General features: G+C 33.5%; 1 protein-coding gene across 1 annotated transcript; it reads left to right on the plus strand.

Annotated features, from left to right (window-relative positions):
- The first annotated feature begins 4,222 nt into the window (after positions 1-4,222).
- LOC21403096 lies at positions 4,223-13,531 on the plus strand. The gene is made up of 16 exons (XM_024162352.1): positions 4,223-4,576; positions 4,739-4,855; positions 5,388-5,555; positions 5,675-5,971; positions 6,092-6,210; positions 6,631-6,715; positions 6,834-7,046; positions 7,747-7,806; positions 9,123-9,202; positions 10,081-10,400; positions 10,504-10,595; positions 10,689-10,818; positions 11,179-12,296; positions 12,395-12,696; positions 12,779-12,946; positions 13,033-13,531. Exons 4-16 carry the CDS (start codon positions 5,804-5,806, stop codon positions 13,154-13,156), a joined length of 2,979 nt encoding a protein of 992 aa, XP_024018120.1. The 5' UTR covers positions 4,223-4,576; positions 4,739-4,855; positions 5,388-5,555; positions 5,675-5,803; the 3' UTR covers positions 13,157-13,531.
- The last annotated feature ends 5,699 nt before the right edge of the window (positions 13,532-19,230 follow it).

Here is a 19,230-nt window from a genome sequence, read left to right on the forward strand (position 1 = left end):
AAATTTGAAATGCACACGAACTATACAAACAAATAATTTATTTATTAATTTTGAATTTGTAATTCATGATTGTCTCGTTAAAAATCTAACCAATAAAACTCAATTGGGATAAAAACTTGATAAAAAAAAATGCAGTCATTTTGGGACGAATTACAAATTTGACAAACTTACAAAGTCTATACAATATTACAATAACATTGTACAAAGTAAATAAATATTTACAAATTACAATAATATAATTTAATTTGAAGCTGAAGGATCGTCTTCAAAATTAAAAGTTAATCTACTAAATTCATCGATCCATTCTTCGCTTGCCGGTGAAATTGTATCATGTAAGCAACGATCCCAATCCTTAATGCACACCAAAGCTTCAACAATGTCTTGTTCCAGTGCGTTTCTACGTTCCTCAAGTATTCTGCTGGTCGTACTGAAGGCTTGTTCAGATGAAACAGTGGAGACTGGGATCGAAAAAATATTCATTGCCAGTCGAGTTAGGATCGGCCAAGTTAATACTCGTGCCCTCCATAACTGAACCAAATCAAACATTTCACTATTGTCGACTACTAAGCCCTCACTCAGTTACGCCATTAACTCGTTAAAGCCGCCGTTGTTGCCACCACCTCTTGATGAAGATCCACTCCCAGATTCTCCTTGACCTTGAGTCGTCGTCGTCGCCTTATTCTTCTTCTTCAACCTGAAAATATTCAAAAATGAATGCATATTGTCGTCTCGTTGTTGCGGTTATTTTACACGATGTGTGTTTCTAAACCTACTTTCATAAGAGTTATAGAGAGATAATATTTTTTCCTTTATAATAGGAAATTGGTCATAACAGTCGATATCTAAAAAGTCACCTAAGTTTTTTAATCCACTTTCTAAACCTTCTAATTTTAATATAGGATCAAAAATAACACCGAAACCATATAACATTGGTAATTTAGCCCAATATTTTTTAAACTTCTTTTCCATATAAGCGATAGGAACTCCTAAAATCTCGTGTGTCCTAAATTCACTAAATAAAATAGTCATTCTTAAAAGTTCTCCTAATGCTAATGGTGACGTTGGGTAATATGTTCCACTAAATTTTAAAGTAACTTCATGAAATCATCCTAAAATGTTATACAAAAGTTTGACAATTTGTCAATCAGTTTGGTTTATAAATACTGGTCATAATTTTGCACTAACATAGTTTGTTATAACATTTTTATAGGGGATGCATTGTTCGAGCGTTATATAAGTGGAGTTCCATCTTACGGGAATATCTAAGGCTAATGCTCTAAGATTTTGATTACATGCTTGTAGAAATCTAAACCAATCTTGTATTCTTTGATTACTACATTAAATCCAAGCAATGTTATCTCTAATTCTTTTAATATGACCTGACATTGATTTTAAACTAAATTTTACTATTAAATTAATTATATGACATGCAAAACGTTGGTGAAATATATCATTATTACCGAATAAACTTAAATCATTTTTAAAAAGTTATATTGCTTTAGTATTTGTAGTAACATTATCTAATGTTATAACCATTACTTTATCCCTTAAACTATATTCATTAATGACAGATAAAATTGTATTATATATTAAATCGGCGGTATGTGATCCTATAACACATTTAAAACGTAATATTCTCTTATCTAAATCAAAATCTTTAAAATAATGTATGTTACAGCTAAATAATATTTGTTGGCAACGGCAAACTAAATATCTGCCGTTAACGTAACACAACCACTAGTAGAGTCTAAAAGGTTGATTAATGCTTCACTTTATTGTTTATATAAGTTTAATGTATCTTTCTTAAGAGTACATGAAAAAAATTGTGCATTAGAATTATGTACAATTTTAATATAACAATGCTAATTCCTTTGTTCGGTAAAACTTAGTGGCTGATCTAATGTGGCTATTAATCGTGCTATTTCCATATGATCGACTTGCGGATTGTATTTCCAAGTGCTTAGACCGCTAGTTTGGCAGTCAAATGATAATTGTATTTGATGGAGATCGGGTCCGCCTCCTTGCTTTTGAATACACTTTTCAGAGTGTCTTCTCAAGTGTGTTGTACCATGAATAGTGTTACCTTGTAATTTATCACCACAATATTTGATTGAGCTATGTATTTAATGTTACCGTCATTGTCGACCTCCTCGAATGCGTTAAAGTGCTCCAAAATTGTTGAGGTGCGCTTGCATTTCTTCTTGAAACTTGCAACACTTGCACTAGCACTTGCACTTACCTCTCCTTCACACCCACGAGGTCCACGACCTTTAGTACGTCCACCACGGCTCGGATTTGCAGTTTTCTCAGGAGCTCTTTCTAGTATTTGCAATTCCTACGTTTGAAAAATATTAGTAGGAAATTGTCCTTCTTCAATGTTGAATTGGGCATAAACAAGAATATCACCACCATAACCGGAAGAATCCATTATGAAAAATAAGAGAGATCAAGAGCGCTTTGAGAGAATTAAGAGAGATTGAGAGAGATTTGAGAGAGATTGAGAGAAATTAAGAGATGATGAGAGTTGTTAGGTGAGGAAAATGGTTGGGGGAGGGGGGGAATTTATAGGGAATTTTTTGGCTTGAAAATTTTTGTTCCCCTCAAAATTCGGCTCCAACAGTAAATTAAATTTGGCGGGTCGGGTCTGGCTTCAGGTTTCTCGGGCAACGATAAAAAAATAGAGCCGTTGGAGTCGGGCAAAGCGGGTTCGGGTCAGGTGGAAATAACCATTACATTCAAATTTTTGAGCTGACGATAAAAAAAATATAGTTTTTCGGGTTCGGGTCGGGCATACAATTAAAAAAACTAGCCATTTTTTTGGGTATTCGGGCAAACTTTCGGGCTTCGGGTACGGTGGAAAAATTCAAAAGAAAAAAAACGGTGGCCAGCAGTCACAGCCCCCCCATCGGCGGCGGGGAATGTTTTTTTCTCAGGTTGCCCAAGCCCGAGCCTGAGAAATTTACTTGGACGGGCAGCGATAGGTGCCTGCCCACTGAGCCTGGCTTCGGACACGCCCACTGCCCGAAGTTTCACCACTACTATATCGTCTAAATTAGGTTTTTTTTAGTCATAGGGAAAGTAATTTTTTAACAATTTATAGGAGGAAAATGTGTCTATTTTCTTTTTCCCTAGACTCAAGACTTATTTTGTCAAATGGAAAAAAAAACCTAAGGTTATTAAAGATAAACTTTTGGAGATTGATGCGATGAAGAATAATAAGGTGAAAACAAGCGAAGGTGAGCATGTCGCATAAATTGAGTTGGGATCGGGAGGATGAATAAAGTGGCAAGTGTGATCATGTTGCATGGGTTGAGTCGGGATCGGGAGGAAGAATAAAGTGGCAAGGGTGATCATGTCGCATAGGTTGAGTGGCATGGAAACAATATCAGGAGGGGAGGTGGCAGTGCAATGCATGACAACACGAGACGAATAGGTTGTAGTTGTTTCGGACGAGGTTTCAATTTGGAGGTGGGAGGTTCTTCTTATTGCTTTTTCTTTGCAAAAAAAAAAAAAAAGTTAGGTGTGTCATCTTAATCCATCATCCCAAGTTAATTAACTAGAAGGGCAAATTTGATATTTTCTGTTGTATAAGAATATGAAAATCACACCTTAGAGTATGTAAAAAAAAACTAAATCACAATTGGCGTAATGTAATGAGATTGGCTAGATATAAATAGTTAATTTGAATATATATTATTAATATAATATTAAAATCTATATACTAATTTTAAATTTCTCAAACCCAAAACCTGTAATAATAATGGCTTCGTTCATTTATCCAATTCGAGTTTTTAATTTTATAAATTTTTATAATTAAAAGTTATCAAAATATGTCTCATTTAATTTTTTTTATTACAGTTAAAAATTCTTAAAAAATATTAAATCTTAATTCAAATTAAAAATTTAAATCCCAAAATAGACGATGCTAAAAATACTTGAACAGTAGTGATCCCTCGTCCCATAAATAAAAAAAAATCAATTATGCTAAATAGCCAATCCATTTTTTTAATTAAAAAAGACAATCCAAGCAATTTAAAAAAAAAATAATTTTCCTAAAAATTTAAAAAACAATTTTTATGCCAATCCAATCACCGGGAAAACAAAAATTTATCTTCTAAATGGCGGGAATAACGTCCATTGTTCCCTCCAAATTTTTCTCTCATTCTCTCTCTCCCTGTAGGTTACGTTTCTAATCTCTTCCCCTCTCTCCCGAATCCCTAAGTCCTTCCAAAACCCTAAATTCCCAAATCCGCAATCCTCCAACGACCCAATTGCACCCGATCCCATGGATAATTCAGCACCCGAGAACGATCATTCCCCGCAGGAGCTCAGTCCCGGCGAGCTCCGGCCGACTCCGCCGTCGGAGCGGAGATCCGTCCGCCGGAGACTGGTCCAGTCGACGCTTTTCCCTCTCAAACCCCAACCTCAAGAACGGGAAGCGAATGGAGACGCCGCTAAGGGCGAGAGAGATCGCAACGAAGACGAGAACAGTGAGGAGGAGTGCACTGGGAGTCAGAGCAAGAGAAAAAGAAAGCCGAAGGGAAAATCGACACCTACGAAGAGATCTTCCGAGAAGGTAATTTGGCGGATTTTCGCTTTTCCATCCCCAATTTGTTTGGTTCTAGGATTACGTACTTGTATAGATAAGTACTACTGAATTGAATCAAACTTCTAATTGGTTTTCCAGCCAAAAAAAAAAAAATCTAATTGTTTTCTGTTTGTTTGGTATGTTTGTTAGGTAAAAGGAAAACGATCTGGAAGTAATACTCCGAAGAAAGATTTAACTAATACACAGAGCGAGGATGCACCTCTTGCAATCCCTAATTTGCGGTTTGAGGCAAAAATGACAGCCCAGGTGAGTCAATTTGATTTTTTTTTTTTTCGCTTCTAACTAACTAGTTTCTTTATCAATTTGTTGGCTTCACTTTGATAAAAATAGATGGTGCTTGTTGTTTTTTCATGCTTAGAGAAAATAGCAAAGGACACTCTTTGATTAATTATTCTGAACTGAACCAACCTTAGTCAAAGAACCTCTAGTCCCACATTATTGGTTAATTTTTGGGCACATTGACATACAATCAAGAAAAAGAGAATGTAATTTTAATTCTTAACAGGTAAGTTTATAGTTGAATTACATGCTTAATTCTCTTTCCTTTACAAACCTTTTCCTTTCTTTCCCATCATAATCCATTGCGAGTAATTAAATGTACCATTGTATAATCCTCTAGTTTATTGCTTCTGGAAGTTTAGGTAATGATGAAGTTGTTGCCTTGAAACTTGCGCGTGATTTTGACTTGGAAATTGGCCTCTTGCATATCAGCTTCATGCTTTTGACCAATATATATTTGGCATGGAACCCTAAGTATCCTCCTTTTGCATTTTGTCAGGAAAATTCTCGGATATTTGCAGGAAAGCAAATACATCCCTTCTTCTCATCGTGTAAAACAAGCAAGAAAAGTCAAGAGGTGATTGACTTAGTGAGCAACCAGTTCGCAGCTGGTAGAGACAAAAAAGAGATAACTTGTGGCCCAATCCATGTATTTGAAAGGACCCAGGTAAGATTCTCCGAGTTTAACTCTTCTACGGCAGTTTTCGCAGTTGCTGAGTTGGGGGAACTAGAGATTTGAGGTTAATTTTTCTACATTGTGGTGGAACCTAAAATTCTGCAATGCAGGACAACGCAGAGGCACTTGATTGGAGAACCTGGACGTTTCATGAGGGAATCTTCATGAATAGCAATTCTGTATTAGAAAACGCATGCTCATCCATTTTTTAAGGATCTGTTGAGTGCTTAAGTTTTAATATGCTTTCAATTAATTCAAATCCCAGCAACACATCAGTTCTTCAGGACACGGTTTCTTTTGATCAGTGTCCTATTCAAGAAGAATGTTTTTATGAAACAGCACCAACAGCCTTTGACTTATCAAATGACGAGAAAGTGATTTGCTATCAGCCCTTAAAGGATGCAGAAGTAAGTACTGCATTGTTCTATCTTACTTCTGATTTTTTTCCTTCCATATAATATGTTCTAACAGCAATATGCTCATTTTGCTCTACTAACTGTTTCGTTTGTTGTCATGCTGTGATTCAGTTAATTCAAATAAATTACTCCCAGGACAGTGAGGTAACTAAAGTTGATTCCTTCAGTGGGCATACTGGTGTAGTAATGAAGCCAGACATTGGGCAACAAAGTAGATTTCTCGAGGAAAGGTAAAGGTTTAATTAAATTGTCTGAGATGTTTTTTTTTTTCCAACCCATTTTCTTTTTACTTTTTTTTTTTTTTTTTTTTTTTTTTTTTTTTTTCTGTTTTGTTTTGTTTTTGTTTTTTAGCGCTGAAACTTTTGTTTTTCTTATACTAATATTCTTCTCTTAATTGTGTTTTTTTTTTGTTTTTTTTTTTACAATCATCGTTTCTGTTAATCTATCTAATATACAGGTCACAATTTTCATGATTGTGCACATTTATGTCTTTTTAGCTGACCTTTTTCTGATAACTACTCTCATCTGACACTGCATCCTTATTATTTGAGATGATTATCATACACGATGTGAAGTATTGTGCATATATTTCTTAGGTTGCAATTAGTAATTTAGTATATGATCTTACTTTATTGCTGCATTAATTGCAGAATGAAGTCGTACTATTTTGATTGTGGTAATCAACCAAGGGATAGCTTATGGACCTATAAGTACCAGCCAAAAAATGCCCTGGAGGTTAGATATGTCGGTCTGTTTCTTCATTGTAGAAGTTACGCAATTTTGAAGTTTCTCCAATCTAGATGGATGAAAAACTTTTGTTTCACCTTTTTTTTTTTTTGACATGGCCGAGTAGGTATGTGGCAACGATGAATCTGTGAATTTTTTGAGTCAGTGGCTCCAGCATTGGCGTGAAAGAAATTTTCGTATCAGCAAGGAAACTATTAATTGTGATACAGGTGACAGGGGAGATGGCGATTATATTTGTTCTGAAAGTGACTCTGATTTAGAAAAAGAACGGGAAGGGGGTGGCCTGAAAAATGTACTCTTAGTTACTGGGCCGGTTGGGGTAAGTACAAAACACATGAAGTACACTGTCTGTCTATGATTATAGTGAGTCATGGTCTTTGGTCTTTTAGGGGAGCTATTCTGTTTATCCTCTATATATGCTTGTTTTAGGTTCTTAATTTCTTATATGAAAGCATATCTAGTACCTTATGAGTGCATTAATTGGACATGCTGATAGCAGAGAATCAACTATATACAAATGTTATTTATGTCTGGTGCTGCTAGTCTTATTTGGGTACTGACAAGGATACACGTCCTAGAGCTTTACAATTAGAGCCGCCTCTTTTGTAGCCTTATGTTAGAATTGCTTCATATCACAATTTTGGTATGATTGGTGTTATAAAAATTTAAGCATAATTGTACTTATGTTGAAAAGAATAATAATAATAATAACATCATTGATAAAAATAGCTTTCTGCATGTACAACTTTTTGTTCTGGTGCTCGCATGTTCAAGAATTAAAAGGGCCTTTTTTTTCTTTACTGATCTGGATGCTGAGAGTAACAATATACGATTCTAAGTTTATGGTCATAGATGATTTAAGTAGTGTCAATTTCCAGATATAGATATCATATGGCTTGGTTTCCTTGTCCAGCACGTGTTCAGTGCATCCACGGTTTTACAATTGGTTTTCAATTTCTATATTTATCCATAAAAGTGATACATTTTTCAGATTAAGATCTATGACTCACGTGTTGCAGAGTGGAAAGTCTGCTGCTATTTATGCTTGTGCACGAGAGCAAGGATTTGAGGTTTTGGAGGTATTAAATTGTGATAATTTTTTTCTACTTAAGAGAGATCGTTGTTCATTGGTGATGATTGCTGTTGTTTTTTTTCTTTCCTCTTCAACATGTATATAACTATCTATATGTCAATGAAGATGGTTGTTAAATAGATGAAATAAAATCCCTATTTCTATGGATGTTGATTGTGATGTAATTTGATTGCTAGTATTCTTTTTAAGCAATGCCAACTAGCCATAGCAGAAGCAAGAAGCACCACATATTGACAGAAAGGGGAATTTGCCTATTTACAAGTTACCCTTCGCCAAATTGATCTATGATTCAAATACAGTTCAATAAAAATGATTGAAGATAAGGTTGAGTTGAAACTGTAATTTTGCTTTTAACTTTTGAATATGAGAAGTTTTCAATACTCTCTCAAATTTAGTAAACTTATGGGATGTTTGTTTCAAGGGTTCCTCCCTAGTTCTGAAACATGGTTATTGGTTCTCTACAGTGTTTTTCTCACAAAAAATTTGAATTTTAAAAATCATAATCATAAATCATGGTTCTAAATCAATGAACCAAACGTCCCATTAATGTTAAATTGTGTCTGCTTAATAAATCATGCGAGTGATCTTCAAATTCAACTTTTTCCCTGTATGATTCCAAAATGATTTATGTTGTGTTATTTTCTTTAGCCTGTTACATAAAACAGATGGATATTTAAACGTATCTGTTTGACTGGAAAATTGAATGCATACATCTAAATGGATAGAATATTAAACAACTGTTAATTTGAATATGGGTGTGTGTGCATATGTACATATTTATCCATTGCGCATATATATATATTTATGCGTCTCTGATTTTATCTGATTTTATGTAATAGTGACTAGCGTACGTCGCATCTATTTTTTCAGTCATCAAAATTATTGACAAGTTTTATACAAGCAGTGATAAGCTCACTAAGGCCCCGTTCATTTTGCTGATTCGAGTTTAGAATTCGAGTTTTTCTACAGTAAAAAGCTCTCACAAACAATCACATCTAACTTTTTTGCTACAGTAAAAAACTCTCACATAAAGTCACATCTCAACTTGAATTAAAAACTCGAATCAGCGAACTAAACGGGCCCTAAATGTATCCACTTTTTTTGTATGATGAACCAGTTGATAGTACAATAATACATCATCATTTCACATTTATCTAGTGGCTACCGAATCATCAGACATTGTTTCTTTGGTTTTGATCATGGGATGCTGATACATTGCTTATTTTCTGCATGTTGATTTTTTTTTTTTTTTTTTTTTTTACCGGCATATTGATTTATAGATTGACTGTCTTTTCATTTCAGGTCAGCGCATCAGAATGTCGAAATGGAGCTCTTGTGAAGCAGAGGTTTGGTGAGGCTTTAGAATCACGTCAACTTAAAAGGTTCTTCTCATATATATTCCTTTAGAAATAGCGGTCGTACTCGGGGCTTTCTAAAGTTCACTTTTTTACTTCATTTGCTATAAACGCAGTTTCTCCACATTCAGAGTTTCTTTTTCAAGGAAGCTTCTCTATAACATGAAGAGGGATATAAAACAATATAGAAAGCATGTAAAAATGTGGAAAACTTAAATGTTGAAATTATTGCAAATTAATCCCCATCAGAGAATTTACAGCGGAAAGAAATGCAAAATTACTTACCTTTTTCATTGAAGGATTCTTTAGTACTGGTAATGCAAGGGAAGATCAAAGCATTTCTCTTTTTTGTAACTTTGCTTTGAAACCTAAAGAGTTGTTTTTTCCTATACCATGGTTTAAATGAGTAGGCAATTTAATTGGCTCAGTAATGTTTCTAGCTGAAAGTATTTTTTTTTCAAAGCTCAATGTTACTTGGTCTTGGTGCATCTTGGTGATTGATGCCTCGTAGAGGCATTCAAGTTGCACCTAGCCAACCTGAAAGAATCTCAAATGGCATTATCTTTTCTCTGTTAATCAATATAGAGCTCAATCTTTATCTCAGTATAGAGCTTAATCTCAAATGGCAATGTCTTTTCTCTGAAAATCGACATTCATGGCATTGCATTTGTTCTTGTGCATGCTTCTACTTTTCCTTTTTTTTTTTTAGTAATTTATGCAACATTGCAATTGTACGAATGCTTTCTGTGCAAATAAAATTCTCAGTAAGAATTTGCATCATGGTGAGGAATTTTTTGCTTGCAAGTGTCATGCCCAGGGTCAGTATTAGTCATTATTTAGTAAAATCACAGCAGAAATGAGACCTTATTTGTCCCTGAATAATGAGTCTTTTCATGTGCATCTAGGTCACTGGGAAACCCTGTGGGTTCACTGAGTAAGCTTATTTTGAAACCCTCAAATCTGGCCAAAGGCACTGCAACCCAAGAACTAGATGATGAGGTGGTTGACCTGATCCCCTTATCAGATGAAGATTGTCGGAATGCAACAGGAGGATCTGGTATTTCTTATCGTGAGGAGTCTGGAAGTTGCTGCAGTCAGAGTGAAGTTAAACCTTTAATTCTATTCGACGATGTGGATATCACTTTCCTTGAAGATCGGGGATTTATTGCAGCAGTACAGCAAATTGCTGAAACAGCAAAGGGGCCCATAGTATTGACAAGCAACAGTAAGAGGGCTCACTGTTATATATAGATTTTCTCTGACTTGAAACTTTGTATTTCAGGAAGGTTTTCTTATTTGTAATTTTCGTAATTGTTATAAAATCCTAGGTCACAATCCTTTCCTGCCAGATAACTTAGACAGAGAGCAGATATATTTCACCCCACCATCACAAGAGGAGCTGCTTTGCCATTTTTTTATGGTAAAGTTCTTTTTCCCTGTTTAGCTTGTCCATTACAGGAATCTGGAATTTTCTTTTCGTCAAATTCAACATGTTTCTATTACTTCATTTCAGGTTTGTGCTGCAGAGAGAGTCAACATCCAACCTTATTTATTAGAACGATTTGTTGGATGTTGTCAGGGAGATATGCGGAAAATGATTATGCATCTTCAGTTCTGGTGTCAGGGTCGAGCCTCTATGAAAGGTTAGTCGAATTGCACAGATGCTGGTTATTATTATGTGTACAAGTTTCAAACAGGATAAATATCATTTTTTTTTCTTTGCCCTCTACATTTTATGTGGTATGGAAAGGGATTTTGGGGTCTTAATGACTTTGTTTTAACTAAATAACATTCTTTAGATTATTTAGTGACAACTTTAGTTTTTCCCCTTTTTGAGCTTTTTGTTTGGGAGAGGAAGGTTCTCTGAAATGGTTTTGTTAAAATTATTTTTGGGGCTATTAAAGAACATATTGAATTTTCCCGCTTGACCTGTGAGAGTTCTCATAATTAGCCTCTCTATTGGAGGAAATTTTTAATGTTTTAATGCATTTATTTTTGTTCAGCTAGGAAACGGCAAAGGACATGTGGTTCACTGCCATTTGATCTTGAGGTTGGCCATCAGATACTTCCAAAATTGATACCATGGGAATTACCTTCTCAGTTATCTGAGCTAGTTGATAAAGAGATTAGCACATCACTATCAAGGGAAGAAAATTCTTGCTTAATGGAGGCAATTGAGGAAGAAGAATTGGACAAGAGGGAAATAGAATTTAGTTTTTCACATAACAATGAAACGGAAACTATAGAAGCCAAGAAGGCAAGAATGTTGAGCAGGAATTGCTCTATTCATGAATATGACGAGTTTAGAACACAACTTGATACTGTTCATGAGTTTTCTGATAATTCAGACACTCCATTTTTGTGTTCTCGGCGGAATGCTCGGGGAAAGCAGGATATGATACTGTCTTCAGATTCTGAAGATGAAAAAATTGGTAATGGATGTAATATATTCATGAATAGAGACGGTAACAATGAACTATTTTTTGAAGGGAGCCTTCCATTTACGGAGGTACCTTTTTCTGCATCAGATGATATGGATGAGAAACTGCATAATTGTTCAGAAGCTGCAGGCTGCATCCCCATAAATGACGAATGCAAGTCACTTGATGTGTCATGTGTGCCAGAATCAACATTTGTTCCAGAAACTGAAATTTACAATGGCGCAGAGGTACATTTAAGGGATACAATGGAAGAAGTTTCAGTGAGCAACAGATTACCAGTTGAAGCTGATTATCTAGATATATCAAAGTCAGAAATACAAAAAGATTCAGATACCTTTCAAAGTAATCAGCATGTAGCAGAATTTTGCGAACTAGAAGAGGTGGATGATTCTCAAAATGAGCATGTGGAGGCTGTTGCAATCGAGAATCAGGTGATGGATGAGTCTAGCCGCATGGATTTTCACAGACTGTCTAAATATGTAGAGAAGCCAAAACCGTTAGTTGTGACTGATTTAGTCCAAAAGTCGTGGAATAAACTTCGTGTCTGCCGTGCAGACCTAGCACAGTATGTGAGATCAGAAGAGCAACAGCATCTTCAAATTGTCAAGCTCACTGATGAAGTGAGCAATCTAATTTCAGAAACAGATGTGTTGCTTTCTAACTGTCAACCACTAACAGGTGTAAGTGTCATGTAACTTTTCTCGCTGGAAATTAAAAGGACCCTTTGCCATTCACATTGTCAAAGTTTGGTTGATGATTGTACTTTATTTAACTGCAGGACTCTTTAGAACCATCAATGATCCCTTCTGGGGAATCAGATACATACAGCTTATATGATAAATGGTTATTGGCTTCCACAACCGCACAACATGGATTTTGTTTCTATGCCAAAAACATTGCTGCTGTTGGATCAACCATCGGATCTGAAACCACGGTAGATTTAGCCTCTGAGCTGTTGGCTTCTGCAACTGATATGATGGCATTAGGTAAATTAGCTGGACATGGGATGATATCAAGTCTGAATACATGTAGTGGAAGAAATTCAGGAAGCCTGGAAAAAACCGATATTTCATCTAGAAGGTATTATTCTTAAAACCCATTTTGTGACATAAGTTGATTGGTTATCTGTACAAATCCATAATTCTTGATGCCTGCAATGCAGTGAAAACAACTCGTCCCTTGTTGATGTAATTCAATCCATTGTTCCTTCAAAATCTTGCATGGCATTGAAAGGTCCTGCATATTATGAATATCTCTCTTCATTGCGCTGCATGTCGAGGTCAGAAGCTTCTCGTTTATCAGAAGAGAATGACAAACCAAGAAAACGCAGGTGTGTAATTGTGATGGTCAAATTGATCTCTTCCTTCTTTTCTAATGGAATTTTGAAAGGTAATATAACATGATGTTCTAACACAGGAGACGGGCCAATCGACACTACTTGAGTACTGGCTCGCTGATGCTGTCCCCTGAAGACATATCATTGCTGCGTCCAATTAACATGTACAGAGAGAATTCTTCTCAACCTGCGGATGCTCTTTAGATTTCAATTTTGAAGCAAGCAGAAAACTAACAAGATTGATGCAGTACATTTGTCATCTTCGGTGATTGGCTCAAGATAACAGCCGGAGAATTCGTAGTCATCCTAAGGCAGACAAATGTTATACGCTTCAATTTAAATGTATTATTCATTATTCTTCCTAATTTTAGTTCATGTGAATGGCCATCCAAAGTTGCCGACCAATAGAATAGTAGGAGGGCTACGATTACCACCACCAATTTGAAAGTTAGGATATGCCATAAGTACCCATTTCTCTCATTGTACAGGTTAATAGTGGAAAGTGATTTTTTGTACCAAGTGTAAGTTATATTCAAATAAAGAGTAGTAGAAAACTTCTTAGGATCAGGTGTGCGAAATGTGATGGAAAAGTTCTTAAGGTCTTTTGGCAAATGTATTTAAACCTATGATTATGATTTTGTTATAAATTTTGAATTCAAAAATTTCATATTAATGGTTCTCTCACAAAGTTCTCGTTAATGACTGATTTAAACATGTGAACCAAACATGCCTGTATTCATGATATTTCAGTGCATCTTGTAATCTTGGATTGATGAAATTCACCTAGTCCTTGGAAAAGGTTTCAAGAAAGACATTTTTTTAAGAGAAAAATACATGGTTTGTCATGATTTTGTGTAGGCATACTATATGTCAATTTAAATAATCAAGTATCATTATGGCACTTTGTTTATTATTTATTAATTAAATCACAATTATTTATTTTTTAATGGAGTAGCATAAATAATATTTTTTTAGGAACAATGAGGGAAATAGTATAATTAGTAAAGTGATTAATAAATTATAGTATATATTTTTAAAAAATAATAAATTATAGCATAATTTTATATTTTAAGTTTTAAACATTATTAAAAACCCAAAAATACCCATAAACTTCTTTTTTCACCTCACTCCTCCCCCGTAAACATCTATTTTTTAAAAATAGTAAATTATAACATATTTTTTAAAATATGTAGATTATAGTCAAGTCCACCATGACTGGGACTGGGGCCGACTCTACTAATTAGCTCCGACAACCGGCGACCGTTTTCCGGTAACTGGTGAAAGTTTTCCAGTTTAAAATTGTATTTACTAATAAATACCATATTTATCCGAAAAGCCAACAACCAACTCTAGCGACCGTTTAACGTTGTATTTATAGATAAATACCGTATTTACCAATAAATATTATATTTACTAGTAAATATCATATTTACCTGAAAATCCGACCACTGACTCCGGTGACCTTTTAATATTGTATTTAATGGTAAATACTGTATTTACCAGTAAATATTAAATTTATCTGAAAATTCAGGCACCGACTCCATCGACCTTTTAACACTGTATCAACTAGTGAATATTGTATTTACCAGTAAATACCGTAATTACTAGTAAATATCATATTTATCCAAAAACTTGAGCACCGAATCCGACGACCGTTTAACATAGTATTTACCGGTAAAATATAGTATTTACCGGTAAATATAGTATTTACCAGTAAATATCATATTTATACGAAAATTCGACCACTTACTCTGACAACTGTTTAACACTGTATTTACTAGTAAAAATCGTATTTACGAGTAAAATATAACATTTATCTAAAAATCTGACCACCGACTTTGGCGACTATTTAACACTGTATATACCTAAAAATACCGTATTTATCAGTAAAATACTGTATTTACTAATAAATATCATATTTATTCAAATATCCGGCCACCAACTCCGGCGACTGTTAAAACACTGTATTTATCAGTAAATACCGTATTTACCGGTAAATAGCGTATTTATCAAATTCCAAATTGTAAACTACTAAGGGCTTGTTTGGTTCAACAACTAAAAATGTGGAGATTTGAACCCTTTTGGTTAGAATTGTAGAATCTGAACGGTGGTGATTTAAACTGTGATCCGAATTGTTGTTTGGAAGTGCAAATAAATTATAATTTGAATTGGGAATAAAATCTGAACTGTGTTTGGATAAAGTGTTGAAAACTGTCATTAGAGTTTTGTAACAAATCTTATAAATCCTCATTATAAATGACATTTAAAAATATGCAATATGGGTGGGAATTTTTTCCTTTCTTCATTATAAACACATTCAAAATCATCTCAATCAGATTTAAAATGAAGAATCTATGACATTTTTAAGATTAATATTGAAGCGAGAGAAAAAGTAGAATATGAAACTATTGGACTGTTGACAACAATTTGAATTGTTAGAATTTAAGGGAGGGGTGAATTCTAAAATCAACAATTTGAGTTGTCCTCAAACCATTGTTAATGGATTGAATTGTCCTTGAATTTTTCTCTCCCAAACATCAATTTGAATTATGAACCAATGTTTGAATCCTAAACAACAGATTGAGTTGTCGAAACAAACATGGGCTAAAGTATTTACTAGTAAACACATTATTTACCATATTCAATCTTGGTACTAATAAAATATTTACTGATAAATATAATTTTTACAAGATTCTAAATTTAAACTATCAAAGTATTTACAAGTAAATACAATATTTATCATATTCAAAATTGTAATTACTAAAGTATTTACAGCTAAATACTGAATTTACCCGATTCAAACTTGTAACTACTATTGTATTTTTAAATATAAACAGTATTTGCCCATAATTAACTACTAAAGTATTTACTAATAAATACAATATTTACCAAACACAAACAAATGCTAATTCATAAATTTTTTTGCAAATCTCCAAACATAAATAAATACAAACAAAAATTTTTGAAACTACACATCTGAGATGATTTGTAGTTACAAGTAAATATTGTATTTACTATAATAATCCTAAAAATATCCAAAGAATGTCTTCACTCACATTAGAAAACCACTTTTTTAACATCTTCAATTATCAAATGCACAAACAATCTGTGCACCCAACATATTCCTAGAGAAATTCCTGCACATTATTAACAATGTAATCATGAGAGTTGCTCTTTCTACTTTCAAATTAAAATGATCTGCTCTTCTCCATTGGTTATGGTAGATAATAGTGGATAGCAAAATGACCAACAAATTCAAGAGAAATGTCAAAATGACAAAAATATTCCAGTGAAGTGGCAAAATAGATTATAGAGAAATATTGACCCTTAAGTAGTAGGTATCTAAGTAAACAACAGCCCTCTGCACATAAATCTTTGGCTTTACGAAACAGATTGTGATGGGTAGTGTTTCTCTGCTAAACGCCATCACCAGATCTGCCATTTCCTCCGATGACGACGAATGCGTGAAGATCCGTGCCACGACGAAGATCTTAAAAATCAAAATCCATAGGAACGCTGTTGTCCTCAAATCAGAGAGAGAGGGAGGAAGGATCTGTCGTTTCATAAAGAGAGCAAGCGAGAGAGAGGCAGAGGCGGCGATGAGAGAAAGAGAGACGATTGCCGAACGACGATCTCTATTGGTCACGAATGGTGGTTTGCAATAATGGCGGATCACGATCTCCAACGACAGCCGATCTTGGTAAAGATCCGTCTATGGCGTTCTCTGGCCACAAGAATTGCGAATCGCGATCTCCAACGGTGACCTGGCTCTTAGCAATGGCGACCGCCGGAGAAGGAGAGGAGAGAGGCGGCGGTGAAGCTCAACAAAGAGAGAGACTAGAGAAAGCAGAAAAGAGAGAGATAGTTAACGACCGTTTATTGTACTGAGTTTTTAATTTGAGTTGAGATATAATTTTATGTAAAAAAAATTTATTGTAGTAAAAAAATTAAATGTGATTATTTTTTAGAGTTTTTTTATTATAATAAAATTCAAATTTTAAACTCAAATGGTGAAGTAAACAGGTATTTAATCACTCTAAAAGAATAAATGATCCGTTTAATTTAAGTTTTTAATTTAAATTAAGATGTGATTTTATATTAAAATTTTTTACTGTAATAAAAAAATTAAATATAATTATTTTTAAAAATTTTTTACTTAATAAAACTTGAAGTGGCGAAATTAACAGGAGCTTAGAAACGAATTATTATTTTAGAATGAATAACAGCTATAATTTACTAAGTTCTAAAAAATAATAATATTTACTCCAAACGATGGTACGAAATACGCTATTCTCTGCATTTTTTTCTATTTTTTTTTTTTACCCTATTTCTGGTTTTGGCCCTTTCGTTGTTTTGTTTTTAGGAAAAAAAGAGAGAAATAAGTAAAGATTTAAGATGAATTAAAATTAATAGATTAATAGTTTACATAAGTTAATAAATATATTAAATTACTATTTTTGTTTATAATTTATCTGATTATGAACTATAACTTGACAAGTTATTCACGGTTTTTGTCTATAACTTGTATGACTATAAATTATAATTTGATAAGTTTATCTATAACTTATTTAATTATAAATCATAACTTAATAAGTTATGACCTATTAATTTCTATAAAAATTGACATATATATTTTTTTAAGTTTTTTATATTGGGCTATTTTCTATTGTTTTTAACTGCTCAAGAATGATGTGGAAGCCCAAAGAAACAGGCAGTGTGGGCCAGCTATGGATTGGGCTTTAGCTATAACGGGCAAACTGCTCGCACGATGCAACAAGCATTCCCATCGCATGAGATGCCACTTTTAGAGAGTGATTAAAGTATACAACTTGTTTAGAAAATTTAACCTGAAAATGTTACAAGTGAATGACTAGTCTTCAAAAGTGGTACAGCTTAATTAACACCCACCCCATCCCATATCAGTTCATAAAGATGCACTATTGTCATTGTGCTAGCAAGGCTAATTATAACTATTGATCTGTTAAACGAATTTACTTAGCAAATAGAAGCTAGAGTACTTCTTTTGCCACAATAGGATGAGAAAAGTGTCGCTCAAGATGGAACAGAAAATATTTTAGTTAAGTGTTTGTCCCATGTTTGGTACACTATCATTCCAAGTAATCGAACAACATAAATTCCCATCCAAAAACCATTTTTTAGGTCCCATTTATTTTACCGATTTGAGTTTAAAATTTAAGTTTTGTTACAGTAAAAAGCTCTAAAAAATAATCACATTTAATTTTTTTTTTACTACAGTTAAAATCTCTCACATAAAATCACATCTAATCTAAAATTAAAAACTCAAATCAACAAACTAAACAGACCATTATTTTATCCTCCAAGCGCGACCGTGAGGCTTTATTTCCAATCACGGTTATGGCAGGGAACTTATCCATTATGGGCCACTTATTTATATTAATGACTTATTCTTTGGACATGTTTAATCTAGAGAAAAAAGATAAATATTTTTTATATTAATGACTTATTCTTTGGACATGTTTAATTTAGGGAAAAAAAGATAAATATTTTTTAGAATGCATGAGTTATCAATTTTTACCCATTATACTTAATTAATGTCTTTTATTAAAAAATTTATATTAGTTAAAAATGATATTAATTAAGAATAAATGATAAAAATCTTATAACAATGCATTCAAAATATGAATTCACTAGTTTTCTCTTTTAAATTTTAATAGAGAAAATTATTGAACTTACCCTTAGAGTATAAGGGTCTGAGTTATTACCCCTTACTTTTAACTAAAACTTATTTACTAATATAGTTATTTGATTAAAAAAGACGATAATCAAGAGTAAATAATAAAAATTCAAATCCACACATTTTAAAGAGTATTTGTCTTCTTTCTTTCTTTATAAAATGGAGTTAATTTTCCAACGCTTTGGTTAAAAAGGGTTGAATTTTTGAACTTGACGAGAATGGAAATGTTGCAGAGAAATGACCATTACGAGGATCACTCTGCGCTGTCTTCAACACTCCTAGATCTGTGACCTCTTTTCTTCCTTTAAAATCAAACCAAAGAGGATAATTCTTGCAAAAGGACACAAAATTAAGGATAAAGATTAAGGGTTATATTTCCTAAATCTCTCAAATTCTATATTTACAAGCACTATTATGACATCGATTTATAAGACAAAATTCTAAAATAAAGACAGCATCATATTAGGAAAGGAAATTTGATATAAATTTAACGTTTCAGTATCATTTCTTATTAGTATAATATTTTTTCACCCTAGAATTCTAATGAAAATTACATGGATAA

This window comes from Morus notabilis, unplaced genomic scaffold (genome assembly GCF_000414095.1).
Source record: "Morus notabilis unplaced genomic scaffold, ASM41409v2 Scaffold570, whole genome shotgun sequence".
In the NCBI taxonomy this organism is placed as follows: Eukaryota; Viridiplantae; Streptophyta; class Magnoliopsida; order Rosales; family Moraceae; genus Morus; species Morus notabilis.